The sequence below is a fragment of the Melanotaenia boesemani genome, chromosome 3, assembly GCF_017639745.1.
Source record: "Melanotaenia boesemani isolate fMelBoe1 chromosome 3, fMelBoe1.pri, whole genome shotgun sequence".
NCBI classification, from domain to species: domain Eukaryota; kingdom Metazoa; phylum Chordata; class Actinopteri; order Atheriniformes; family Melanotaeniidae; genus Melanotaenia; species Melanotaenia boesemani.
Window position 1 is genome coordinate 27,527,489 of NC_055684.1, and position 27,903 is coordinate 27,555,391.

Below are 27,903 nucleotides of genomic sequence, written 5' to 3' on the forward strand. Positions count from 1 at the left end.
TACATGCACTTTGTTTGTGTGTGAGTGTGTGAGACTGTTTGTGAAAGACACTACCATGGGGTGTGTTTTAATTTCCTGGTTTATACTCTGATGCATGAAGGTTTTTAAATTTGGTTCTTAAAATGCATAATTTGTTTTTATTATGTAAAGCGCTTTGTGTTGCTTTGTGAATGAAAAGAGCTCTATAAATAAAATTTGATTTGAATATATATATATATATATATATATTTATAGTTAATGTATTCTAAATTTCCTTCAGTTCTTTTAATTACTCCCCTGAACTCAGTTTTTGTTATTAATCGGAAACTCTGAGAAAGCTAAGTTTCACCCTGCTGCAGCTGGCTCCTCCTGCTGGCTCCTCTCCCACACCTTATTAAGGAGCCATCAGCCTGTCAGCCAATCACAGCAGGGCTGAACAGCTCATTCCTTGAGGTGCAGCTAATGGAGACTGGTGAATTAATTTATTGCTGCTCTAATTTGATGGAACTGGCCATTTTATAAGGATAATACGTGTTTTATGGAGTCACCATGGATTCTAGAAGCCTCAGATAAACTTATCTCAATGGTAATTAGGAAACAGTTACAGCTACTTTTTGCATTAAGTTTTGTACTTTGTGCTGCAAACAAAAACTCTTATCTGGCAGTGGCTTTCACCAGGAGAAACTTTCCCTCTGTCAAGCATATGTTATGATTTGGTCATAAATAGTGAACTCAATACAAAAGTTGATATCCTGTGATATTTGAGGTTGCTTTGTGATCAAATCTAAGCCAGAAAAATTATTCATCCTTACTGAGCCTCACTGTGTTGGTCATTGTCCTTATTCCTGTTTTCTTTTTCCAAAATGTTGTGTATGAAAGTGTTTGATAAGCGCATAACAAGTAATTTATGAAGTTTCTGGAGCTGTGAATCTTTGCTGTCTAGATTTATCTGTTAATGATTTGATGCATTTTAATGTCACAATATCTTGTACCCCCAAATTACATTGTATATAGTACAACTATATACTGTAGCTGTAAACATGTCTGCGTTTCTGTACATTTATTAGGTTACTTGTGGTTCACTGTCCACAAAATCCTGTTATTCATATTTTACAGCTACTTAACTCACTGTGGTGTACTTATAACTATGCTTATTTATTTTCCACCAGCTGCCTTCTGTTCTGAACTCAATCTTTGTATCTGCCACTGTTTAAGATGAGTTGCTGGTTTGTCTGCTGTAGCTAATTGTACAAAACTCAGCCAATGTAAGATTGGTAAAAAAAAAAAAATAATTATAATAACAATAACTGGCAGTTTCATTAAAAGCAGACAGCTGTTAATAGCTGTTAATATAAGCTGCATCACAATGTGTGAAACACCCTGCTTTTCATTTCAACCATGTGTAACATGTACAAAGAGAAATGTAATGCATTCCACCAAATATCCTTCATTTTCAGGTTTATTCTTTAATTTATTGTTTTTTTTCTCTAAACTTTTTGAAGAAAAATCTTATTCTTTTTTATTTAGTTTTTTGTTCAGAATCATTTTGGGAGCTTTAAGTTGGATGTTGAATCCTAATCCAGTGATTGTCATCAGTGAGCGCTGTCTTCCTCCCTCAGTCTGCTTTTGGCTGTCGTGGGGAAGGTAACTCTGCTCAGAGCTCTTGTTAACTCTCTCCCTAGAAGTTTTTGTAGAAGACCAAACGTACACCACATGTTAGGCTGAACTGCAGCGTTGGTTTTCTGGTTAATTACACAAGGCACGCAGGAAGCTTTGGCCCCAGTAGGAAAGTTGGCCCAGACCATTTATAGATGACACAGAAACTATGTATTTACTCCTCGATGCAACAGCTCAGTACTACGCTGAATGCTGCACTTACAGTGATGATTATTAATATAAACGTGTTCTACGGAGCCAAGGGGCACACAACCATGAGAGTGCGCACAGCCTATTAAATCCACACGGCAACTTTACTCTTCAGTTTTTGAACCTTTGGCTGTAGCTCAACTAAATTTAGATTTATCTGTTGATTAAGGATTAAAGTGTTTTTTAAGCACAAATGCTGCAGGTGGAGTTCAAAGGTGAAGCCAAACAAGAGATGGATTTGTTTCAGATAGATTGGTGAGTGCGTCCATTACAAGGCTGGATTCTGTGATGATCCCTGAGCTTTAGGGGTTTAGTTGAGGTGATTCTTTCACTAACAGGATAGGCACGTTATCAAGTTAAAATAAACTTATGTTCAATTAAACAGCTCAATAAATGCCAATTATCAAAACTAATCATCCCAAATGAACAAAACATAGGAGAATAGCAAAACTGATTCAAACACTAATCAAAAGATGTTTCTCATCAAGTTGCCTCACGTCATCTCCAAGAAAATCAGGGAGTCCTCTCAAGACAAGGCATCTAATGGTAGTTGGTTCAGTATCTGCAAATAGGTATAACACATACATGTATAACAAAGAAATAAATCAGTTTATTTGTTTTTATGGACAAATATTACAAGCAAACACAATAACATCAGCCTTCTATTGTCTGTTGAAGCAGGTCAGCTAACTGCTTGTCTGTCTTCCGTTTGAAGTTCCATCAAGTTCCAAAAATATCAATGCTGCACTTGTCAAATACTCATTATTTGTCTAAGTCTGGGAAACAGGGGTGCCTACTACCACTAGATGCTCACCTTCTGGATGGAAGTTCACAACTTACATCCCGGGACCCCTCTCCTTCCTCTCTCTCTTACACACACGTAGGGTCTTGGGAGGTGTGCACGTTATGCTGGGTGGAGCGGAGGGCACCATCTAAGTAGTCTTGTTGGCTGCACCCTGTGCCGACTCACCTCTCAGTTTTAATTACACTTAGACATGAAAACACCACACACAAACAACTTCTGGGGGGGCGTGCCATGTATAGCATGGCTGCTCATATGGCCTCGCTTACAGCACAGTGTGGTTACTGCCCCTCAATTTTAATTACAAAGAACACACAAACAGTCATGAGTGAAGGCAATGGGGTCCTCTCTCACCCCTCTTTCCTGGGAGCCACCAGGGGCGGGCAGAGAAAAGTGGTTACCCTTCCTCTACCGCCCTCTGTGTGGGTCCAGGGTTGTCGCCGTGTTGGGGTGGCTTGGGTTCGTGCTCCGGGATTGCTGCTGGATCTCTGGGCTGCCCTACATATGCCTCTGGAGAGGTGTGTCTTGGTTACTTTTATTTATTTTAGGATCTCCTGATGATGGTCAGCTTAGTTTACCTATAAAAGCTGTTGGAAATTCTCTGTTGTGTTTCTGTACACGTGTAGCAGTTGGTTGTCTGGTATTGGGTTTGATTGAGGGGTTGTTGCCTTCTTTCTACTGTATCTTTGTCTCCTCTACTTCTCGCCATCATTCTTCATTTTTTTCTGTCCCCTCTGGTCAGGTCCAGCAAGATTACATAAAGTCCATCATTCAAAATAAATAAATAAGATTTAAAAAAAAAAAAAAAATCAGATTATCAAGGGGAGCCGTACAACCATAAATCTCCCGTTCGCAAGTTAACTTGTTTGGCACAACACAGCAGCCAGACCACCATTCTGCAGCTATGATGCTGGACAGGACAAGTTTAAAAAAAAAAAAAAAAAAAAAAAAAAAAAATTTTTTAAAATTGGTGTAAAATGGTGTCTTATCATCAGAACCAGCAAAAATCACGGTAGGAAGAGACACATTACTGTTTGAATGCAAAAAATGAAGATAGACATTTAGTAAGAAAGCAGAAAGATAAAACTAATGTTCTTGGTGCTTTTAGTTATTCCTGTGAAAACCTGCAAACACGTGTAATTTCTCTGAAGTTCAGGACTGTGATTATATTTCTGTAATCTTTCTCAGATGGAGAGGAGCGAAGGCCAACAGCAACAAGACCGCCTGTTCAGAGACCAAAGAAGACCAAAAGACATGATGGTGATGCTGGGAGCAGAGAGGATAGAGGCTGGCAGGGATGCTGTTAACACCGGTGATATGAATGGGTATTCGTTGAGTCCTACTGCCACTAGCTTTGCCTCATGTCATTTTCTAGCTTTGACAGTGAGGGTGTTAATATAACTGTATCACATTATGGATCATTTTATATCAAAAACTGATGGAGAAAACTTAAAACTATGAGAACAAATTGCACACTTCAACACAGACGCTGGTATGATGCAGTTTTTTTGCTTTGCTTTTTTTTTTTTTTTTTTTTCTTCTTTTTTTTCGGTTTTTTAAGCTGTCCATGGTCATGTGACCACTGAGTTGTGGCGTAGGTTTGTGCCCGCCTGTGGGGAGTAAGGGATCATTTTGCCAGTAGAGCTTCTAACTCAAAACCTAATGCCCACAATCATTGGCAAAAAATAAATAAAAAAAAATTAATAAAAATACAATGACTTTGTAGGGGTCTGCGCTCTCTGCGTGCTTCTAGTTTCATCAGGCTTGACATAAATGACTGGTTGGTTATCTGGTTGTTTTTACACAGTTCTTCTTTATTAGATGGAGACCATTTAAGAGCCAAAAGAAGATTAAAGACAAAAGACCTCATGATGACACCAGGTTTATCTGCATGCAGCAGTTCCCTGCTAGATCGGCCTGTGGACTGCTCCTTTGCTGCTCCGGCTGGATCTGTCTGCTCATCTGCCTGCCTTCTAACCACCTGTCTCTACCTGCTGGTTGGCCACATTGTCTTTTGCCTTTCGGATCCTTAAGAACTCAAGTAGAACCTGTTCAATTTTGCAACTTTCAGAATATTGTGACACATTTCTGGAATAAATCTAGCTTTGACGCTCCTTTCCAGCAGAACTGAATGAACCAGTGAGCTCCTCCTCCCTCTGCTTCACCATACCTGCCAACTTTTTACAATAAATTCATTTTTTGGGTGTTGCAATTGTAGTCTGTATCTGCTTTTTGAGCCTGTTATTTGGCTCATTATGACAGTAAGAAGTGTAGATGATTAAGGAATAATTGTGTGCAGTTCACATAATTTCCTTGCAATATAACAATTATCATCCTTTTCTCAAAACAAAAAAAAAGGAAACTTGAAGTATCTAGTAGAAAAGCTTCATTCAAGCGATGACATCACAATTACATCAGCTCAGATATACTTGCCTTCCTTTCACTGCTGTTTTCCTTTGCTTTGCTGATCTGTTGTCTTGAATGCAAGGGAAACAAGTGATGGTAATGATCAGAAATGTCCTTTGTTAAACTGCTGAGGTGTTAGAACAATAAGAATTCTGACGTTTTGTCCTTGCACCATTTGTGGTGTGCCCACCCATGTTGCTCTTATAATGTGGGTGTAAGCGCAGATCTGAAGCTGCAGATGCTTCCCCTTAAGTTAATGCCTGCATGTCACCTTTCCACTGGACCTCTCCCTGTTGTTCTGAACATTGAAAGAAATAATGAGAATGAGCAGAGATGCCTTAAACAGAAACAACTGAGGCTTTTATAATACACCTTAACCCAAAGTCAAAAATGTCCGTATTAGGCCAAATGGAAACTAATGACACCCAAATTGTAATTTTAGATTTACAATATGCTTCATTTTAGAAACATATATGCACTGGGCTTGATATTGTATGCACTGCCCTAAAGTGACACAGAAATAAAACCATGTCTTTCAAAGAAAGCTGATCCTAAAGAAAAAAAAGATATTTATTTGACTAGTAAGTCATCTTACAGTGAGAATGAAAGTGACTAATATTTCAGTTTTATTCTCTAGTGAGAGAAACCTTTTGTTTTTATTGGGCTTTTGCTAGGCTAGCTGCTAAATCTGTGGAAGGACATTAAAACTTTTGTATGTCCCCAAAAAATCATAATGCTATACAATTTAACTGGACATTTTCTGCAGCAGAAATGTTGCCAGGAGGTCTTAGGATGAGAAATAAAGTGTCATGCCTTGTGAATTTCTGATTTGGGTTAGTTTAGCATTAGCCAAGTTTCTAGTAGTGTTTCTTTTGTAGAGTTTTTTCGCCTTGTTTATTCTGTTTTGAATTCTGTTTCCTGTTTGTTTGTACAGCTGGTTTAATTTTCTAATTTGCTCCACCTGCCCCCTATTAGTTCCCCTTTGTGTGTGTATATATACTCTGATTCATTTATTACATCCAGTTCATTTTAAGTCTTCATGTCCTGTTACTGTTGTGTCTCTCTGCTGTGTTTCCCCCGTTTTGTCCTTGTAAGTTCTTTAGTGCTTCTAAATTAAAACCTTCATTCCTGCTCCTACCTCTCCATCCTGTCTTTGGGTCCTCACATCCCACAATCCATGACATAAAGATGTTGCAGTGTAGGTAAACAGCAAGCAAAAATCTGCACAAATTTAGATATATTTAAGTGTTGAAATAGGTAAACGTGACTGAAATTAAATAAACAATGCTTTATTAATTCCAGAAATCTTAAATTAATAATAAATTAATGCCAAATGTCTATCAGTCAATCCCAGTCAGTAATCCTAAACATGTTATAATCTACTCCTTTCTTTTCTAATTCATAGATGTGCCAGAAAAACAAGTCAAGACAGTGGATGAAGCTACAGCTGAAGTAGCTGCACAGAGGGGAGCCAGCACAAAAGACGACTGTCTGCCATTAATTGGAGAAAGTTTTCACTTTTCAGCACACACATGGAAATATGTGACGTATTTCTTTAGTAAATTGGTTAAACTCGGGGGGAGGGGTGTACATTTCAAATTATCCTTGTTAATTTTATACCATTGTGCATTTTTATATTTCGTTTTGTTTATTCATTTTATGTTGTTTCCTAGTTTGTTTAAAAAAATGTTGCAGGGTGACATAAATCTCTAGAGATTCCTTACAGTCAGTCAGCACATGCCCTAGGTGTCCACAGTAACTGTTATTATATCTTGTTTGCCACATTCAGAGTCCTGAAAATGAAAGTGGTTACAGGTATATGGATTGGCATTTACTGTTTGAGTTTCCACCATCAGCTCCCATGGAAAATTATTTTGAAAATACCACAAGTTATATCTAAATCCGATTTACAATAAAATAGTAATGAGTATATTTGTCTCAAAATTAATTAAATAAATGAAAATAAAAAGTTTTGCAACTACATAAAATATCAAACTTTCATAGTATATTTTATTTGAAGTAATTTCAGAGTCTTTATCTCAAGTGATGAACCTGGTGTGTTCTTCTCGACCCACACTCAACAAATAATTAGTCTGTTGACTAGTTTCATAGGTGTAACTTAGATACAGGCTTAATGAACAGGATGTTAAATTTCAACCTTAACAGCAGCTCTATACTGAATCGTGAACTCTGCAGCTGCAGCAGATAAGCTATCCGTTACAGCTTTACATTGGGAATGCGATGCGTGATAATGACAAAACAGCCCAATTTAACCATCATGTGGCCACTAGACTCAGCTGTGAAGTCACCTGGCTTTTCCGAACTTTATCGCAGACCAATTTTCTATATATGACCGAAAAGCGGCGATAAAAACAACTAAATATGATCAAATTAAAAATATTCTACACACAAAATAATGAAACTTTTTAAATATTCTAATGATCCGTTTCATTTAGGACTCACTCTAAATATTCTTAAAGTTCAGATCTCAGATGAAGTGTTGGTGTTAATAAAACCCTCAAAGAATAAAGAATGGTCGATTTTAAGCCGTAATACGACTCAAAATGACTACAACGGCTGTAGATTAAGCTTGTTCAGCTGTGCGCGTTCCCGCGATGGACATGACGTTCTCTTTTCCTCGCTGGAGCGAAGCTGTTTCCATCCTCGCCTCTAAAAGTTAAAAAAAAAAAAGTTGACGTGTTTTCAGACGCGCGCTCTCTAGTGGAAGTGAAGGGTTCTCACACACTTGTGTGTGCGTGCGCGTGTGCCATCAGGGCAGAACTCTGACGTGGACACACAGATGATGTAAGTGAGATAACAGACTGTTGAGTCTTTTGATAAACAGACAAAGTAGGCTATCAACCTGTTCTAGAGGAAAAGGAACATTAAATTACTTCTGTTGTGACTTAGCGGTGTAAAGAAAACAAGATCAAAATAAATTAATTTGTCTTTGGGAGCGGCTGGTCTCCTTGGGGGGAGTGGGGCACCCAACCAGTGTAATGTTAGGGGAAACACTGAATTCTTTCAGCACCTAATTTGATCCACTATTCAAATCTGGATGAACTCCTAAAATCCGGACTGTATTAACTGGAAATCAGACATTAGGATATCATCAGCTGCTAACAGGAGACATCAGTATTTGTAAGTACACATGCACAGTAACACACAAGTTTTAAACTGTTTAGGGGGAAAAGCACAAATATAGATTATTGTTCATTTGAAAGCTTCTTTTTTTTGTACATTTTTGCAACAAAGGTGTCCAGAACATGCAAAATTCACCAAGAAAGTATAAAAGACATTTAACACAAAAATACTTTGTGAGGAAAAAACAGGACTAAAAAGAAAAGCTCTTGGAAAAGCTCTCAGCCCAATCTGTAACACTGTGGAGGACCAGGAGGGTCTTACAAATAGCAATACAGCATTTTAATGATGAGTAATTAATTGGGAAATGAAAGTATAGTTTGCTAAATATATTTGAAATTAAACAATTAATTCCTACAAAACATTTTAATTGAAATATTAAAATGGAATTGCATATTGAAATAATAATTCATTATAAAAAAATACTGTGATTTGTAAATGTATTTTTAAATGCTATTTCTAAAAAGTGAAATCACAATTCATCAATTTGGTTATAATTACCTTTCCATTTAATACATTTAAAAAGGTAATTCCCTTTTCCATACCTGACCTGCCCTGCATTTTAAAATCCTTTTCACAATTGAACTTAATTAATGGTTTACCCTCTCCAGTTAGGTTTTGTGTGACACTTCGGGGTCCTTTAATAATGAACACCAAGTTAAACCAATCACAGCTGCTCCTCAAACGTAACCAGCTCTCTCATTGGTTAGATAGCCACACCTGCTTTGTCGTTGAATCGCTGATTAGCTCCGGTAGAGGACCCATGCATTCAGTGCAGCGATGTCTAAAACGTTATAAAACACCACAGCTGGCCTTCTTCTAGTTGCAGCTCCAGATGAAAACTGCCTCAGCATCTTGGCAAGGATGTTTAAACTTGTTCCTACTGTAGTAAGAGGAGCTAATCATGTCTCCCCCATCTGAGTCTTCCTCATCAATTATTGGTGCATAGCCAAAGCTTATTCTGCATTCATTCTTCTGCTTCTGTTCTTTTTATGTTGCACATTGTTAGTTTGTCTGTCTGTCTGTCTGTTAGCAACATAACTCAAAAACTTATGGACAGATTTTGATAAAATTTTCAGGAAATGTAAAAAAATGAATAAAGGAAGAAATGGTTATATTTTAGGGATGATACAGATCACTGTCTGGATCCAGGAAGTTTTTAAAGGATTCTTTGAGATTTGTTGGGAGATAAAGATAATTTTGGCAAAAAAAAAAAATTAAAACAGAATAAAAATAATAATAAAGAAATACAAGATGCGTCATGGTAGATGTAATCCAACATTGTTTGAACCAGATCATGTTGATATTTTGGATCAGGTGATCCAGAAGTTTCAAAATATAGGGTGTACTGGGTGGGCTGTTGGGCCTTTTAGGGTTTTTCTCAGGTTAGTGACCTTATGTCTCTGAGTGCTTCTAGTTGTTCATAGTATTTAATTGAATAGGTTTGAGCAGCTGAGTTGTTTTAAGTGTGGCATGCACAAGTTTTACCTTGAAATTTACAAAGGTTAATGACCTTTAACTTCAGCTGAACTTCAGATTTATTTTATTCTAATTAGTTTATACAAGGGGGTGACCGGGCAGGTATAAAAATCCCAACACTCAAGTCTGGATTTTATGTTCTCCAACACAACAGAACTCTTTACACACAGCAGAAGTGAGCAGCAAGGATGAGCTGGGATGGGGGAACTGAACCCAACTGGCACAATCCAGTCCAACAGGACTGGGATACCCTCAGTTCCATATGGTAGACCTGATCTTGAACATTAGTGGATTAGTGGAAGCAAATAGCCATGAGATGTCATAGCTGCTACAGTTACAGGCGGTGATCCGGATTACCCCCAAAATCTAATCAGTTCTTCCTTTTCAAAGATTTCCTGAAAATCAAAATCCTTTCGTTACAGTTTGAGTTAGACAGACCGACAAACGTACAGCGCTGAAAAATAACCTCAGTCTTGGTGGAGGTGACTAAAATCATATTAAGATATAATTAAAATGGTGAGAAAAATTATAAGAAAATATATAAAATCATATAAAACAACTAAATAAAAATTATGAAAAGCAAAGGTTTATACCCTCTGAACAAATTGCAGATATTTTCTGAGTCTAAACCCTTCACTACCATAAAATCTATTCTGTAACTAACAGGAAGCCAGTTCTGGGGCAACCAGGTCGCCTACCACAGCCAGCTGGTTGCCCGCGAGGAGAGTTCTTCCTGTTGTGCCCCTCCCTGTGCCTGATAGCCGTGGGGTCCATCACGTCATGGGAGGAGGGAGGGTGTTGTTGTTTGGGTTTGAGGCCTGCCTTGCTCTGGCCCGTGTGGGGCATGGGGGTGGTGCAGGGTGGTGCAGGGTGGTGCAGGGACTCTGTGTGGGTGGGAAGAGTTATCAGTAGGTGTAGGGCTGCTATCCTGCAGGTTTTTGTTTTTTCCCTGCTCCAACACACCCGACTGAAATAAAATAAGTCATTTTGAAGTAGTTGACAAGAAGCTGTTGGATCCATTTGATTGCAATCAGGTGTGTTGATACAGGGAAACACAAAAATCTGCAGAGTTAGACACACCTAACTCAAAGGCTCATTCTTTGACTTTCCTGTTGTAACTGGTTACAAGAATAATACTCACTGTTGCATCAACATTGATGTATTTTTTCTGTCTGAAATATTTGACATATGAGCAATGGATTATGGTTGTTTTGAGAACACGAAGGAAACTGAAGGATACTTGAAACTTCACAGGATAAAGGGCAAAGTCGTTTAAAAGGAATTTGTTAGAACAGTTTCTTGGCATGCTTTGATGACATGGTATGCCAGATAAAAAACACGTCAAAGACTTATTCTTTAACTCTAATTAGGTTACAGAACTAACAATGACAGTTATACCACTGGGAGTAATAAAGCTTATATACTTATATACCTAGAAAGTATTGCATGTTTTATATGCCAGCAGTTTCTAACTAAAAACAACAAGATAAGGGGAAACCATAACATCTTTTGATGCATGCATTTATTACATTTTTCTACAATTTTTTCCTTTATAAAATGTTTACAGGCTATGGCAGAGGCTGAAACATATGCAAATCTCTCAATTTCACAAATATACAAAGATGAATCTCACACATTCACCATCCAAGCATTTTCCAAGCAGATGTCATCATTACTATTCAACAAGTAAACTGTGTTTAATTTCAGAGTCCTTTTTTCCCCCTGGGATACACACCATAAATAATAATGTGTAAAATTAAATGCTTTCCATGGCCAGTGTTGAGAAACGTATGTCCATATGTTCCAGAACATATTATCTTGAATATATTTGCTTGTATCCATGCCACGACTGCCACTCAGAAACAGGAAGACATGAGGAATGAGGCTGTCCAGAAAGCTGTAATTGTTATCCTTAAGCAGCAGTTGAGACTTCTGTCTTGCTGGTCGACACTGAGGTCTCATCGTCAACAGATCCACCCATTCCAATTGTTGCCAGCATGCAATTACGAAACTAAAAAAATCAAATAAAGGAGAAAAAAATTTATTTTTAAATCATACTCAGACATTAAATTCTTGTTACTGTATAATGTCACAACAATCTCCAGAATATCAACATTTATTATCATTGTAGGACAAATTTCTTTTTGAAGACTTGTAACTCCATCATCTGTTTATTTATAGTCAGACATAAGTCTGTGTTTGCAAGCTGGTGCCCACAGGAAGATGTAAAGTACAGACAGGAGGCATTTTAATCTGATTATAAACATGTAATCGCTGTGAGATAAATTACTGTGTGTTTGTCATCCCCAATGGGACAATGGATTTTTATTTTTACTTAGATGACCAATTCAATGAGAATCATTTAAAATAATAATTAAAAAATAATAAAATCAGCAGAATATTGAGACAAGTGAAACTGCATTCTTTGATCTCTCAGTAATTAATATTATTGCAATTTCAAGTTTTTTTTTTACTGTTTATCACAATTTATTTGATACTTGTCTCTGCATAAATGCTGAGTTGCAACCCCATAATAAGAAAATATTAGTGTGTGCTAGACAAAAGTAACTGACCTGTTTGTTCATCAAAATGTAGATAACAGGATTAAACAATGCCGAGCTCTTTGAAAAGAAGGCAGGGATGGCCATGGAAACAGCTGAGAAAGCAGCTCCTCTGTTGAAGAAGATCCATGCAGCAAATGAAGCATATGGGACCCATGCAAGGAGGAAGCCAAACACCATCAAGACGCACATACGTGTCACTTCTTTCTCAGCTTTCTGAGTAGAAGCTGAGTCCTGCTGCTGGGCTGCAGCCTGGAAATGAGATCAACAACAGTTAATGTTTATGCTTTGTTCCAGTACTAGTTTTTTTTTTTATTTAAAGCTAAAGCCAGATCAAGAATAAAGATGATAGCTCCCATAAATAAGGAGTTAGTTATTGTAATTTATGTCTTGAAAGGATTGAAAGAAAACAAAAGATTAAGTATAAGTAGATTAGATAAGGGCTAAACAATTAAGTCAGAGCATAGCAGAGTGTAGCACTAAAAGTGCCTAAACTGCATCTTGTCCACTGCTGCAGTTGAGTAAAGAGCCATGTAATCATTAGAATCAGAAATTAAATACAGATCAACAATGGCCCAGTCTGATGGATAACATTTTCTTTCAGACCAGGAAACACAATGGAAAGAAGGTAAGCAACTGGAGGTACTTTGCTGTGGGGAATGTACTATCAGACAGACAAACACAAACCGGAACACTGCTGCAAAAGATGCACAACAATATTCCCCGATGACAGTGCCCATTTCCAACAGGATGTTGCACCCTGCCACACTCCAAAAGTTCTTCAAGATTTGTTTGAAAAACTTTTTAAAGAGATTCAAGCTCTTGACTTGGTCCATCCAGCTTCCATTGAGGTTCCACCTCAAACCTTAGTGGAAGTAAACTAAGGATCTGTTACAAATATCCCACTGTGTTTTAAAAGGGGGCAGCTATAAATGTCTAGTAGAGTCCAAACCAGGATGTTTCAGATCTGACTTTTTAATGATGGACCACACAATATTATGCATGTGGCATCAGTGTATTTGTAAAATGACATCTCTAAATCTGGATATGGGCATTTAATTGGAAATACTCTTTATTAAAGTAATAATAGTTTTCCTTAAAAAAATTAACTGCATATAAGAGTATACCGTCAGTAAATGTCAGAACAATTTAATTTTAAACACTTACAGCTTTGACTGTCATCACAAGGCTTCCATATGTGAAGAAGATGGTAAAAACTGGGAAACAGAAGTGGCAGCTGAACATGTACATCACATATGCTTCGTTGTTGAAGCCTGGGGCCAGAGTATAATAGTCAGGTCCACAGGAAACCTGAATCCCCTCAGGAATATACCTGTGAAAAGAGAAATTACATCAACCCTCTCTCTACATTGTTCTTTAATGGTAAATAAATAAAAATCAAATTTCCATTTAAGGATAGTTAAGCTGGAACAATAGAGTGCATTCCTATTTAAAAAGATTTACACATACAAGTCATTCCCCACACAACACATCCCCACATTATACACAGAAAACAACCATCACAACAGCCTTAATGCATACGTCATTATTAAGTACAATTACAGCTGTGGAATAAAAGCTGTACTTTAGGCAGCTTGTCCTTGTTTTTATCATCCTATATTTCTGTCTGATGGCAGAGGCTCAATAGATGTTACAGGAAAAGCAGCTCCTTTTATATTACAATTATTGTAATGTTGTTGAGTGTTTTCAAGAAAATTATTTAGGGGATACCTATTTGCAGTGAGCCCCAATAAAAGACAACTAAATTCTACAAGGCTAAACCAGATGTGGACATGTTTTGTGATCCATTTTAGGGAATCATCTCATTACCTTGACCAGCCAACCAAAGGAGGAGCAGCACAAGCAACAGCCATGATCCAGGTGAAAGCACAGCCTACTGCAGAGTGACTGGCTGTAAATTTGAAACTTCCCATGGGTTTGCAGACCACAATGTATCTCTCAACAGCTAAGACCACAAGAGACCAGAGAGACACTTGACCTGTTGAACAAACACAAGAGCAGAAGTTGTGATGAGAAAGTACAGATCTCACCATCTACTATACCAGCAAATGTAATGAAATATGAGATAAATGTAAAAGGCTTACCTCCCAATGTAGCAAAGAATCCTTCTATAGCACAGCTCGTTGGTCCCAAACTGAAATAACCAAACATGCAAGAGTAAATGGTGACTGTGAATCCAAAGGTGACCATGATCAGTCCAGCCACAGCCAAGTTGACCAGGATGAAGTTCAGAGGTTGTCGCAGCTTCTTGTTCTGAGCTGTGACCACCAATGTCAGAGCATTGATGGGGAAGCCAGTGCAGAGCAGGAAAAACATGTAGGCACCCAGTAATTTGAAAAACCAGGGATCAGCCAAGTAATACTGTGGATATTCAAAAGGACTCCTCACAAGCCCCGTCCTGTTGTTCATGGGGATATAGAAGTTCTTGCCTTCTGTGCCGTTCTCCATCTTCGCAGGTTAGGATCTGGATTAACAGAGTAGAGTAACCCTTGAGCTCAGTCTGTACAGCTGCCTTTGCTCTCCAACTTCTTCCATGTGGATCTGGAGTCATGGTTATATAGTCCCTAGGGGACGTTATAAGAAGATGTGCTAAGAGGATTTGGGAATTCAAGCCATAATCTCTTAGTATAATTAAATGTTAATCAGTGATTTCAGTGATCTCTTTTGTTGTTTTTTAGGACATGTTTACTAATTGAAAGCATTAATGTCTCATACACATTGGAGAGAAAATCTTCTGGTTTCTCATTTTCCTTTTTTTTCTCCTTCATTGCTGTTTTTGGTAAACTTTTACTAAACAGGTATGCATTTATTTAACATGACAAAACTGCAGTGGCATACTGTTCATTCCTGGACACATGCAAATTCTACCTAATCTGTCCCTACATCCATTTTAAATTACCACGTTTAAACTTCCCCCAATGTAGACACTTTTAAATCCAAGTTAAAAACTTTTCTTTTGATCTTTTTCTTGTCTGGCCTATATGCCATTGCAACTTTTACTGAGGAACAATAGGGAAGACGAGGTAGCCCATGCAGTCCTTGAGCATCAAAGCAGAATCAAGACTCATGGTGACAACAGTGTTTTAGTACCATTTGAAATAAGGAATTCCCGGTTTCTGTTCACATCATTCAGATGCTGAACAGAAATAGCAAATGTGATGATACGGCTTAATTATAGAACACTAGAAAGCCATACTGGGTAAAATTTTTGTCAAGATGGACAGATGCTGTTCTGGTTATATTTAATTTACTTTATTCTTTTTCTCTTGTTTTATTTTTGTATGTATTTGCATTACAGCATTTTTTTTTCTTCGTTTCATCATATTAAATCATAAATCTCAGACATAGTGGTCTCTCTGACAAATAAAAACAATATTAAACAGTAGCTTTACAGAAACCTGTGCAATTAATCGTATTCATGCCATGACATAAAACATGCAGACCCTGACAGGTAAACTTGTCACTTAACACCCAAAGAGCTAGCTGACATTGTTATTAGAACAAGGATTGGCTGTTTTGACTGTGAAGTATGATGTGTTCTCTCTCTGCTTAAGCTAACTAGTGGATGCCACACAAAGGCTAGATGTGCATAGGCTCTGGAGATAAAGTTGCACGTCGGGGATCATCAGGCTCTGTCCTTCTCAATAATGGGTTTGCAGACAGTGATCCTGGCACACACACACAAATACCCTTGAGTCCATTTGAGAGGTCAGGAGTCAGACAAAGACATGGGAGATATCAGCGGTATTAAATGTAGGTAGCCAAGTCCTTCTCCACCACACTTGGATCATCTCTGAGGTCTTATTTCTTCACCAGCTGTCCCTCCTTGTTTAAAGGAAACTTTGTGAAATTCCATTATTTCCAAAGGTTCTCTTTTCTCTGGGCTGCGCCTTCATCCACTTTAATAGAGGATGAGCATCAATGCCATTCACCTCTGTCTTACTGAAAAGATCAAACTCTGCTTCATAACCTTTGGCAAACTCTTTAATCTCCCCTTTTGTCCCCTAAAGTGGTTGCATGAAAAGGCCAAAATGTGTAAACCTTTCTCAGTATTGGAGTCCAGCTAGCTGAGAGTAGTTTAATTTTTCCTCATTTAGAAGCCACATTTAAGATGATGCAAACATTTCCTCTGTACTTAAAAAAATCACTTTTGCAGAGAACTCAGAGATGGATTTGTCAGGCTCTCACCTGCACACACAGATTTCTCACAAGTCCTCTACTCCCCACACCTGACCTTTTTTTTGCTCAACACAATACCATTTCATGTATATAGGAATCATGTTGTGACTGTTGTATTGAGCCTGTTGGTGGGGGCTAGAGAGAGAAAAGCATTAAACTGGTGGCTCAGTCCAATGCTTTGTGTGAATCTTGGGCTATTTTGAATAATGAGCTTTGCTTATTACTTAGCACATGGAAGTGTATGAGTTGGGTGACCTGGGTCAGTGTGTGGCTTCCAGTCTGACTTTTTGTCCCAGCCCGGTATCAGGTATCAGATAACAGGTAAGATTGTTATTGATAATACTGCAATATAAGAACCTACAAACATGAGCAGTTAGTGATTTGCTTCTACACTTAATCTGGTGATGTGAGGATGTGTTTTCTTCTCAGTGCTTCTAATGATGATAAGCTCATTATTCTTTGCCAAACCTTAATCACTTCCTCCTCCACTTCCTATACAGACTAGCCAATAGTCAATATATTCTCAAGGTCAGAAAGGAAAAATAGTGCATGCAGAACTATGAATATATGTAGAAGGTTAAACTGCTGATATGTTTTTTTGGTCAGCTGACTTACTGGGGAAATATTAACAAACTATAGGGACCAGACAAGGAGAACCCCCAATCTTGTCTGATAATGTAACTCAGATTGTATTTTTTTGTATTTTTTTTACTTTTTTTCTGCTTCATTTATTTTGTTTGTTTGGTTTTTTGTTGTTTTTTTTTTTAGTTTGTTTGTTTGTTTGATGATTGGATAATTACCCATATTAGTGTTTAATCCGTTCTATTGGAGTTGTAGTTTCTGGTCTTGTCATTTTGAGTTCTTTCTTGTTTCCTCATTTTATTTAGTTGAGTTTAATCTCTTATGTTTTCTGTTCACTTCCTGCTCCTGATTCTGATTTCTCGTTGTCATACCTGATTTCTTTTACTGATTGCCTCATCTGCTGCTCATTTTGTGCTTTATTCTCTGTATAGACACTTGGTTTTTAGTTGGCTGAGGCTGGATCATTTTTATGTCACTCTGTGTTTCAGTTTTTTGGTTATCAATGGTTGTTTTTGTTTCATTATGACAACCCCAGATACCACTTGGCTTCCTCTCCTCTGTTGTTCTGCAGTTGGGTCCAACGTCATTGTCTCCTGTTGCTGCAAACCATAACAAATAGTATGAGTGCTTAAAATGTATTCGGGTTGCCAGTGGCTCAGGTGGTAGTGCAGGCTGTTCAATAACTGGAAGGTTGGTGTTTCAAATCTGTCATTTTGTCTTTGGACAAGACATTTCACCCACCCTGCCTCCAGTGTCAGCATCAGTGTGTGAATGTATGTCAATGTTTTAGTGGTGGTCAGCAAGGATGGACTGACCATCAGGCACATTGGGCAGTTTCCCTGTGGGTCAACACAGTTTATTTATTTGTCTGACTAATCCATAAAACTTGACAGATCAGCAGCCTAACTAACACTGGGCTGGCTAGCTCAAACTATTAAATATCCCCTTTTGCTGTCGTCCTTGCTGCTGAGTTAAATCATTTATCCAAACAGTCAGCACAGAACTTCCTTTCCTGACTACCGGCCCATGAAACACGTTGGTCTCCATCCCATTGGTTCTTTACCTACCTGACTGACTGATCCAATCAGATATTTTAAATCCCATTTGGTTTTCTGCCAGTTGATGCAGAGACCTGTTGGAACCTCGGGGAGGCGCAGAGAAACTGCACGATTATGGGGGCGGGGGGGACGCTGCCGAATGTCCATAGGTGATTGGCATGTTTGCCACAGCTAGACCTTTATCAGCTGCCATAGATGAAGATGAGGGTGTTAGAACTTTTGGTAAGCTGCACAGTTTCCACATCACGAGGTCCTGTTTTGAGTAAAGAGACCAATTAAACCGATTAAGTCTGAGCCATACAAGACAGTTTGCAGTTTACAAACCTGTGTTGAAATGATGAAAACACAGTAATGAAACAGTTGTTTTAATCCCACGTTAGTTTTTCTTGTTACATTTATAACATTAGATGATGATTTTAGTGTTTTCAGCAGGAGAACAGCTGGTAACTGGTTGTGTTCATGATTAAAACAACAGATCTTAAAAAAGTTTTTTTTTTTTTTGTCTGCCTGAACTAAATCCTTTTGTTGAAGGTGAAAACATTTTTTAACCATCATTCATCAAGATTATCAATAAGTTAGCACATTTATGATTTTCTTTATTAGTCTATAATTGGTTGTGGGCTGATAGTTGACTACTTCTGGGTCAAAATGTGTAAGACGCAGTGTTTATGGATATTTTTAAAGGAATAAAACACTTTTTAAGATTATTTTTTTAGTCTATACTTTTGTCCATATGTTGTACTAATGCAGCAGTTTGCCTCTTTACCAGTGAATTCAATAATTCTTGGCCTGACTGAATCACTGGGTTAAAAAAAAAATTATTTACTAAATAAATGAAAAAGAAAATAGTGTTCATTCAGTTTTTTGTGTAACCTGGTTGAAATAACTTCTCCAGAAGAGGACAGCAGGCAGCAAACACAGAGACACTGTACACTTAGTCCAGGAACAGTTTGCATCTGAACCATTATTTCTCATGTCTGTTCTTTCTATTTTCTTTCTCCCTTATACATACAATAGGATGAATGCTGTTCTAATGTTCATCACTGTGCAAGAATATAGATTTTTTCTTTATTAGTAAATGTAATTTTTTAGAAATATTTATGGTGTCCACTCCCACTGATTCCCATTTACTCCCTCCATGGTTTTAGGGGTTTTAAGGAATTGCACAGCTGATATTCACATTCAATGGAGCACAAAGAGTTTTGTTGTGCATTATTATTTATGAGCCAGTCTGCACCAAAAAGCAAGACCTGATGTGTTTTTTTTTTTTTGTTGTTTGTTTGTTTGTTTGTTTTTCTTCTTTTTTTTTTTGTCCCAGTCCACTTCTAATGTTTGAAGAGGCTGTTGGCAGAGACTGTTTGCCACATTTCCATCCATCTGCTCCAGTGTAGCTGTAGCACATGTAGCTTACCATCATCAGGTATGAATGGGGAGTGAAGGTGAAATACTGTGGGTCACTTGAAAAGTGCTATATAAATGTTATCAATTATTATCATTATTTTTCATGTAAAACAAAAACAAGAGGATTATGATGATAAATTCCTATAATAGGCAGCAATTTATATAGGAAAAATAGTTAGCTTTCTTTTAACTGAACACATTTGGCTACAATTATAATTTTATGGTGACAAAACAACAAAATGTAAAAGAAAAAAAGATAAATTTAAATGCATATTCCACCAACATTTTCTGTGTGAGCAGTATCTCAGATGTGAGCAATGGATTATGGTTGTTTTAAGATCACCAAAAAAACAAAAGGATCCTTGAAACTTCACAGGATAAAGGGCAAAGTCGTTTAAAGGAATTTGTTGGAAGAGGCTGTTGGCAAGCTTTGATGACATGGTATGCCAGAACCAAGAGCCTTAAAGACTCCTTCTTTAACTCTCCTACTCTAACTAGGTTACAGAACAATCACTGACAGTTATACCACTGGTATTTGCGGAAACATATCTTTAGTAAGGACACTGACACTGTCGGTCGCATTGCATGTTTCGTACAATTACTGACCTAAAACAACAAAAGTGAAGATAATGAAAGACAAACCATGACATCTTTTCATGCATGCATTTATTGAGCTTTTCTACATAATTTTCTCTTATAAAATATTTACAGGCTATTATAATAGAGGCTGTAACATATGCAAACCTCTCAATTTCATGAAAATACAAAGGTGAATCTCATTCATTCACCATCCAAGCATTTTCCAAGCAGATGTTACCACCACTGTTGAACAAGTAAACACTTCAGACTGTGTTTTATTTTAAAGTCCAGTAAAATGCTTTCAATGGCCAGTGTTGAGAAATTTATGTTCTTAAGTTCCAGAACATTTTACCTTGTATCCATTTGCTTGTATCCATGTCAAGGCTGCCACTCAGAAACAGGAAGACATGAGGAATGAGGCTGTCCAGAAAGGTGTAATTGTTATCCTTAAGCAGCAGTTGAGACTTCTGTCTTGCTGGTCGACACTGAGGTCTCATCGTCAACAGATCCACCCATTCCAATTGTTGCCAGCATGCAATTACGAAACTAAAATTTTAATCAAGAGGAGAAAAACATAATTGGTTTTTATGTTTTTTTTTTAGGGGGGGGGGTTCCTGCAAGCCAGTGCCCACAGGAAGATGTAAAGTACAGACACGAGGCATTTTAATCTGATTACAAACACGTAAATGCTGTGTGATAAGAAACTACTATGTGTTTGTCATCCCCAGTAGGACAATGGATCTTTCTCTATAGTTAGTTAAAATGACCAATTTAATGAGTGTCACACACACGCACACACACACACACAACAATTCTGGAGAATATCTAGACTTATCACCGACCAATACGAAGTGCTTTGATCTCTCAGTAATTAATATTTCAAGTGTAATTTAAAAATGCATAAAATCACTGTTGCAGTTTATATTTAAATAAATATCATAAAAACTCACCTGTTTGTTCATCAAAATGTAGATAATAGGATTAAACAATGCTGAGCTCTTTGAAAAGAAGGAAGGGATGGCCATGGAAACAGCTGAGAAGGCAGCTCCTCTGTTTAAGAAGATCCATGCAGCATATGATGCATATGGGACCCATGCCAGAAGGAAGCCCAACACCATCAAGACACACATACGTGTCACTTCTTTCTCAGCTTTCTGAGTAGAAGCTGAGTCCTGCTGTTGGGCTGCAGCCTGGAAATGTGATCAACAACAGTTAATGTCAATGCTTTGTTCCTTATTGATTTCTGATTTAATGCTAGAATTAGATGTAGATCAAAGATGAAATTATTATTTTTATTCAAAACAATTATCTACTGAACAGACACATTACTGAAACCACTGGCAGGCAGAGCTGGATGTCATGCTACAATAACTCTAGCTAAGGAGTGAGATATTTTAAAGAGCAAGTGAGAAGTCAGTACTTGTCATTGATGTCTTGAAAGGTTTTCTAAAAATTAAATATTAGGAATAAGCAACTTTGATAAAGGCTAAATTGTGATTGTTAAACAAGTGAGTATTGCAACTATAGTGTCATAATACTAGAGTCGAAACTGACTCCTGTCCACTGCCCTCCAGTTTGACATTTTCCTTCAGATCACCCTGCAACACCATCATTCAGCATGCATGGAGACTCCACCTCGTATCTTATTGGACTTAAAGGATCTGCTACTAATATCTCTGTGACTTACAAATGAAGGCAGCTTTAAATGTCTGCTAGTGGAGTCCATACCTGGATGTTTCAGATCTGTCTATTGAATGTTGGGACACAAAATATTAGGCATGTAGTTTAGATATTGGAGGCTAATCAGTGTGTTTGTAAAATGACACAGCTAAGCCTGGAAATGGGGTTTTGGAAATACTCTCTATTAATGTAATAATAGTTTGTCATAAAAATAACTGCATATAAGTACACGCCTTTCATTAATTATATCAGAACAATATCATTTTAAACACTTACAGCTTTGACTGTCATCACAAGGCTTCCATATGTGAAGAAGATGGTAAAAACTGGGAAACAGAAGTGGCAGCTGAACATGTACATCACATATGCTTCGTTGTTGAAGCCTGGGGCCAGAGTATAATAGTCAGGTCCACAGGAAACCTGAATCCCCTCAGGAATATACCTGTGAAAAGAGAAATTACATCAACCCACTCTCTACATTGTTCTTTAATGGTAAATAAAAAAATAAAAATCAAATTTCCATTTAAGGATAGTTAAGCTGGAACAATAGAGTGCATTCCTATTTAAAAACATTCACACATACAAGCCATTCCCCACACAACACATCCCCACATTATACACAGAAAACAACCATCACAACAGCCTTAATGCATACGTCATTATTAAGTACAATTATAGCTGTGGAATAAAAGCTGTACTTTAGGCCAGTGCTTCTTAATCCAGGTCCTCAGGACCCACTACCCTGCAAGTCTTAGAGAGGTTCCTACTCTAAAGCACCTGATTCAGATGAATAAATTTCTTTATCAAGTTCCTGTTGAAAAGCCATTCATTTAAAGTAGTGTTATTTTTAAAACATGCAGGGCAGTGGGTCCTGAGGACCTGGGTTGAGGAACACTGCTTTGGGCAACTTGTCCTTGTCTTTATCATCTTATACTTCCTGTCTGATGACGGAGGCTGCATAATTACAGGAACTCCTTTTAGAAAACCTTTTAAGTAACTTCTTTAATCTTCCAATATAAATAATTTTGTTTAGTAGCTTTAAAGATAGTAGCGGCCAAAGGGGCCACCACATGTGTTACTTGTCCAGTTAGCCTCTAGTAAAAGATCAAACCCAACATCTGATTAAGGTGTTTAGTGAGTAAAATGTTGGAATAGTCAGCACCCATGCATGTCACAGAACTGACATTACTTGACCTGAAGGACTTAAATACTGACTGATCCAGCATTTCTCTATCAAACACATGTCAATTTCATTACACTTTGTACCTGTCTTAAACCTTTTGCAAAGGTTTAAAAAAATGTTTGTTTCAAGACAATTTTGAGTTCACAATCTTTATTCCAGACTTCCACCAAAACATCAAAGTTTCCACTCAGCTAACACAGATGTGGACATGCCTTGTAATATATTTTAGGGAATGATCTTATTACCTTGACCAGCCAACCAAAGGAGGAACAGCACAAGAGCAAGCCATGATCCAGGTGAAAGCACAGCCTACTGCAGAATGGCTGGCTGTAAATTTGAAACTTCCCATGGGTTTGCAGACCACAATGTATCTCTCAACAGCTAAGACCACAAGAGACCAGAGAGACACTTGACCTGTTGAACAAACACAAGAGCAGAAGTTGTGATAAGAAAGTACAGATCTCACCATCTACTATACCAGCAAATGGCTCATTTAGTCTGACAACTTTATTAACTACATAAAATTAATCAGGAATCAAGTAATGAAATAATCTACAAGTAGGGTGAGTTAAAGGTTTACCTCCCAATGTAGCAAAGAATCCTTCCATAGCACAGCTTGCAGGTCCCAAACTGAAATAACCAAACATGCAAGAGTAAATGGTGACTGTGAATCCAAAGGTGACCATGATCAGTCCAGCCACAGCCAAGTTGACCAGGATGAAGTTCAGAGGTTGTCGCAGCTTCTTGTTCTGAGCTGTGACCACCAATGTCAGAGCATTGATGGGGAAGCCAGTGCAGAATAGAAAAAACATGTAGGCACCCAGTAATTTGAAAAACCAGGGATCAGCCAAATAATACTGTGGATATTCAAAAGGACTCCTCACAAGCCCCGTCCTGTTGTTCATGGGGATATAGAAGTTCTTGCCTTCTGTGCCGTTCTCCATCTTCGCAGGTTTGGATCTGGATTAACAGAGTAGAGTAACCCTTGAGCTCAGTCTGTGCAGCTGCCTTTGCTCTCCAACTTCTTCCATGTGGATCTGGAGTCATGGTTATATAGCCCCTAGGGGACGTTATAAGAAGATGTGCTAAGAGGATCTGGGAATTCAAGCCATAATCTCTTAGTATAATTAAGTGTTAATCAGTGATTTCAGTGATCTCTTTTGTTGTTTTTTAGGGCATGTTTGCTAACCGAAAGCATCAATGTCTCACACACATTGAAGAGAAACTCTTTCAGTTTCTCATTTTCATTTTTTTCTCTCCTTCATTGCTCTTTTGGGTAAAATTTTCACTAAACAGGTATGCATTTATTTAACATGACAAAACTGCAGTGGCATACTGTTTGTTCCCGGAAACATGCAAAATCCGCCTTATCCGTCCCTACATCCGTTTTAAACGACCTTTCGTCAGACAAGTCCCCTTCAAACAAATGGAAACAACCTGCCAGTGGAGATGTAGACACTTTTAAATCCAGGTTAGAAACATTTCTTTCTTCATGCACCAATTCATGAATTGTGCACTGTATCCTTTAACATACCTAGACTGTTGTTTGCTTTAAATAAAATTTCCAACTGCTGCTGCCTTTTATGAAAACCATTGTTAATTCTTCATACCATGACTTGCTTTTCTTTCAGTTTTATCAGTCAAATTCTATCTTAGATTATCTTGTTAGCATCTATTTTTGGTCTGACCTTTATAGTATTTAACTGGTGAACAATAGGAAGGACGGGGTGGCCCATGCAATCCTTCAGCAGAACCTAGACTCATGGTGATGACAGCGTTTTGATACAATTTTGGATAAGAAATTCAGGTTTATGTTCATATCATTCAGAGGAGGAACAGAAATAGCAAATGTGATCATAGAACCCAGTTGTGGAACACTGGAAGGCCATACTGGATGAAAGTTTTGCTAAGATGGGCAGATGCTTTTCTTATTATATTTATGTTTTTTAATTGTTTTTTTTTTTTTCTTTTCTAATTCTCCTATTTTTAATGTTTATTTTGCACATTGCTGTAATATTTTATGTAAAACTCTTGGAGTTGTTTTGCAAATGAAATGCATTAAAAAAAATAACCTGCACTGCCTTCAGGGAGAAGCTTGTGGTCTTACTGGATCGCATAATAAAAAGAAGTTCTTCAGTACAAGGTGGGCAAATATTGAAAAATTTCCTGATGTCTTCATATTATAACAGGCAGTCAATAGCGACTGCAAGTGAGTTGATGAGTTAAAAAATGCATGATTAAGGTAGCTACAAGCACTTTACATGTTTCTCTAATAATAACCCTGATACATTTGCTGTTAAAGCTTGCATCTGTAGTAAATGTTGCTGTGGTTTGTTGCAGGATCTCCCAGTAGCTCAAACATAAAAGGTACTCTATATTCCAACATTGGGTATACAGTAGATCCTATGTAGGATTGCCTGGTATCACCAATATGAAATATTAGTTAATATATGTTGTTAAACTGGCAGGTGACCATTTCAACACTTTGGCTGCTGGGCTATACTAGTCTGTACTTAAATAATGTCTACAACTGCCTTAGTCTAACTCATTTTCATTTACAGAACTATATCAATGATAAAACGGATTAGCCCGGATTAAATTATGATGAGGGCACATTTTGACTGAAAATGTTTCAGCGTGCCTGTCTGGCTGTTTGGTAAATGATGTGATTGCAGCTTTTTCACAGCTGGTTAATGCTGCAGTACCAGCTTTATTTGATAGGGGCTAGAGCACTGTATGCAATCAGTAATACCTTAAAACCTACATAGAAGAAAGACACGCGTACATAATTTTGAAGTAGTTACCTGTAGTGCTGTCATCACTGCAACTGAGACCGCAGAATCCACTCGTAGATGAAAACATGTTTACGTCTGGAAGAATGTTGCCCACTGACGACCACTGTCCATTCTCAACTTGCTATGCCCATCTTTACAGCTAGATGTCAGTCATACTTACACACTGTAACTCGAAGGTAAGACAGAGTCTCATCTGTATAAGTTGATTTTACCTGTTAATGTTCTAATATTACTCAAATAACATCAGGGGATGACCAAACTTTGTTTTTTACCATTGTCTTGAATATTTGTATTGGAATGTTTTACTTACTACATAGTAGTCATGTTTTATTGCTCAACACAATAACATATCATGAAAATAGGAGTAATGTTTTGACTGTTGTATGCGTGAGTGTGAGCTTATGCAAGCAGTGTATGAGGTGGGTGGCCTGGGTCAGTGTGTGGCTCCCAGTCTGACTTTTTGTCCCAGTCTGGTATCAGGTATCAGATAACAGGTAACATTGTTATTGATGATACTGCAATATAATAATCTACAAACATGAGCAGTTAATGATTTGCTTCTACACTTAATCTGGTGATGTGAGGATGTGTTCACTTCTCAGTGCTTCTAATGATGATAAGCTCATTATTCTTTGCCAAACTTTAATCACTTCCTCCTCCACTTCCTGTAAAACCAGCCAATCGGATAGTCAATATATTTTCAAGTTTAGAAAGGGAAAAATAGTCTATGCAGAACTATGAATATTTGTGGAAGGTTAAAGTGCTGATTTTTGTTGATGTTATATTACTAAACCATGGCAAGAATCAGACAAGGGGGTGCCCCCAATCTTTTCTGACAGTATTAGATAGTTTTATTAAAATTATTATTATTTTTCTTCTTCATCTTTCTGCATTTCTTTGTACTTGTTTGTTTGATTTTTGTTTTTACTTCAGCAATTAGATGATAATCCTTATATTAGTATGGCTACTTCAATTCCATTTGGGGCAGCAGTGGCTCAGGTGGTAGGGCAGATTGTCCAATAACTGGTAGGTTGGCAGCTCAAATCTTGTTTAATCCTAGTTTAATCCTAATCTGTCATTGTGTTCTTGGGCAAGACATTTCACCCACTTTACATCCAGTGTCAGCATCAATGAGTGAATATTTACATATGGAAGTGCAAGTGGTGATTGGAGAAGCCGTTACTGTAGATTGGCTGGCACATTTCCATCAGTCTGCCACAGTCGAGTTATAGCAACACATGTAGCTGACCATCATCAGGTATGAATGGGAAGTGAATTTATCATGGATGCAAGAAATGAATTGTGGGTGCTTTAAAAACACCAAAGAAACACAGAAGCAATGTTGAAACCTTATAGGAACAAAGACAAATTCTTTTACCCTGCTGGTACCAGACATGCCATTAACAGGACATGACAAAAATATGTATTTTACTCAGTCTCCTTTCCAAACACCTCTGTTGTACACCATTGGAAAACTAATGTAAACTTGAATGATCTACACTATTCCTGGCTACAGTTATAACTATAGATTGAAGGATTTTAAGGGTTTAAAAGATCTTTTGTGTTGGAACAGTCTTTTGACAAGCTTTGATGACATGGTATGCCAGAAACAAGAGCCTTAAAGACTCCTTCTTTAACTCTCCTACTCTAACTAGGTTATAGAACAATCACTGACAGTTATACCACTGGTATTTGCAGTAATAAAACTTTACCAAAGAAAACATCACCTTGACACAGAGCATTGCATGTTTTATATGTCAGCAGTTTCTAACTAAAAACAAAAACGATAAGACAAGGAAGAACAAACCATAACATCTTTTCATTCATGCATTTATTGAGCTTTTCTAGATTTTTGTCTTTATAAAATATTTACAGGCTATTATAATAGAGGCTGAAACATATGCAAACCTCTCAATTTCATGAAGATACAAAGGTGAATCTCACTCATTCACCATCCAAGCATTTTACCAAGCAGATGTTACCAGCACTGTTGAACAAGGAAACACTTCAGACTGTGTTTCATTTTAAAGTCCAGTAAAATGCTTTCAATGGCCAGAGTTGAGAAATTTATGTTCTTATGTTCCAGAACATTTTACCTTGTATCGATTTGCTTGTATCCATGTCAAGACTTCCTATAAGAAACATGAAGACATGAGGAATGAGGCTGTCCAGAAAGGTGTAATTGTTATCC

General features: G+C 37.6%; 2 protein-coding genes across 3 annotated transcripts; both read right to left on the reverse strand.

Moving 5' to 3' along the window:
• Positions 1–11,307: 11,307 nt before the first annotated feature.
• On the reverse strand, positions 11,308–14,703 carry LOC121636679 (green-sensitive opsin-like). The gene is made up of 5 exons (XM_041980405.1): positions 14,340–14,703; positions 14,065–14,233; positions 13,402–13,567; positions 12,247–12,486; positions 11,308–11,684 (listed from the first exon to the last, which is right to left on the reverse strand). Exons 1-5 carry the CDS (start codon positions 14,701–14,703, stop codon positions 11,586–11,588), a joined length of 1,038 nt encoding a protein of 345 aa, XP_041836339.1. The 3' UTR covers positions 11,308–11,585.
• A 5,798-nt stretch (positions 14,704–20,501) lies between these two features.
• On the reverse strand, positions 20,502–24,653 carry LOC121636675 (green-sensitive opsin). 2 transcript variants are annotated; one of them, XM_041980401.1, is made up of 6 exons: positions 24,642–24,653; positions 23,498–23,855; positions 23,163–23,331; positions 22,011–22,176; positions 21,005–21,244; positions 20,502–20,600 (listed from the first exon to the last, which is right to left on the reverse strand). In XM_041980401.1, the coding sequence occupies exons 1-6, from the start codon at positions 24,651–24,653 to the stop codon at positions 20,502–20,504; spliced, it is 1,044 nt and encodes a 347-aa protein (XP_041836335.1). The 2 variants fall into 2 exon arrangements, with proteins under 2 accessions (XP_041836335.1, XP_041836334.1); XM_041980400.1 differs by lacking the exon at positions 24,642–24,653 and having other exon boundaries at positions 23,498–23,861.
• Between the last annotated feature and the right edge of the window lie 3,250 nt (positions 24,654–27,903).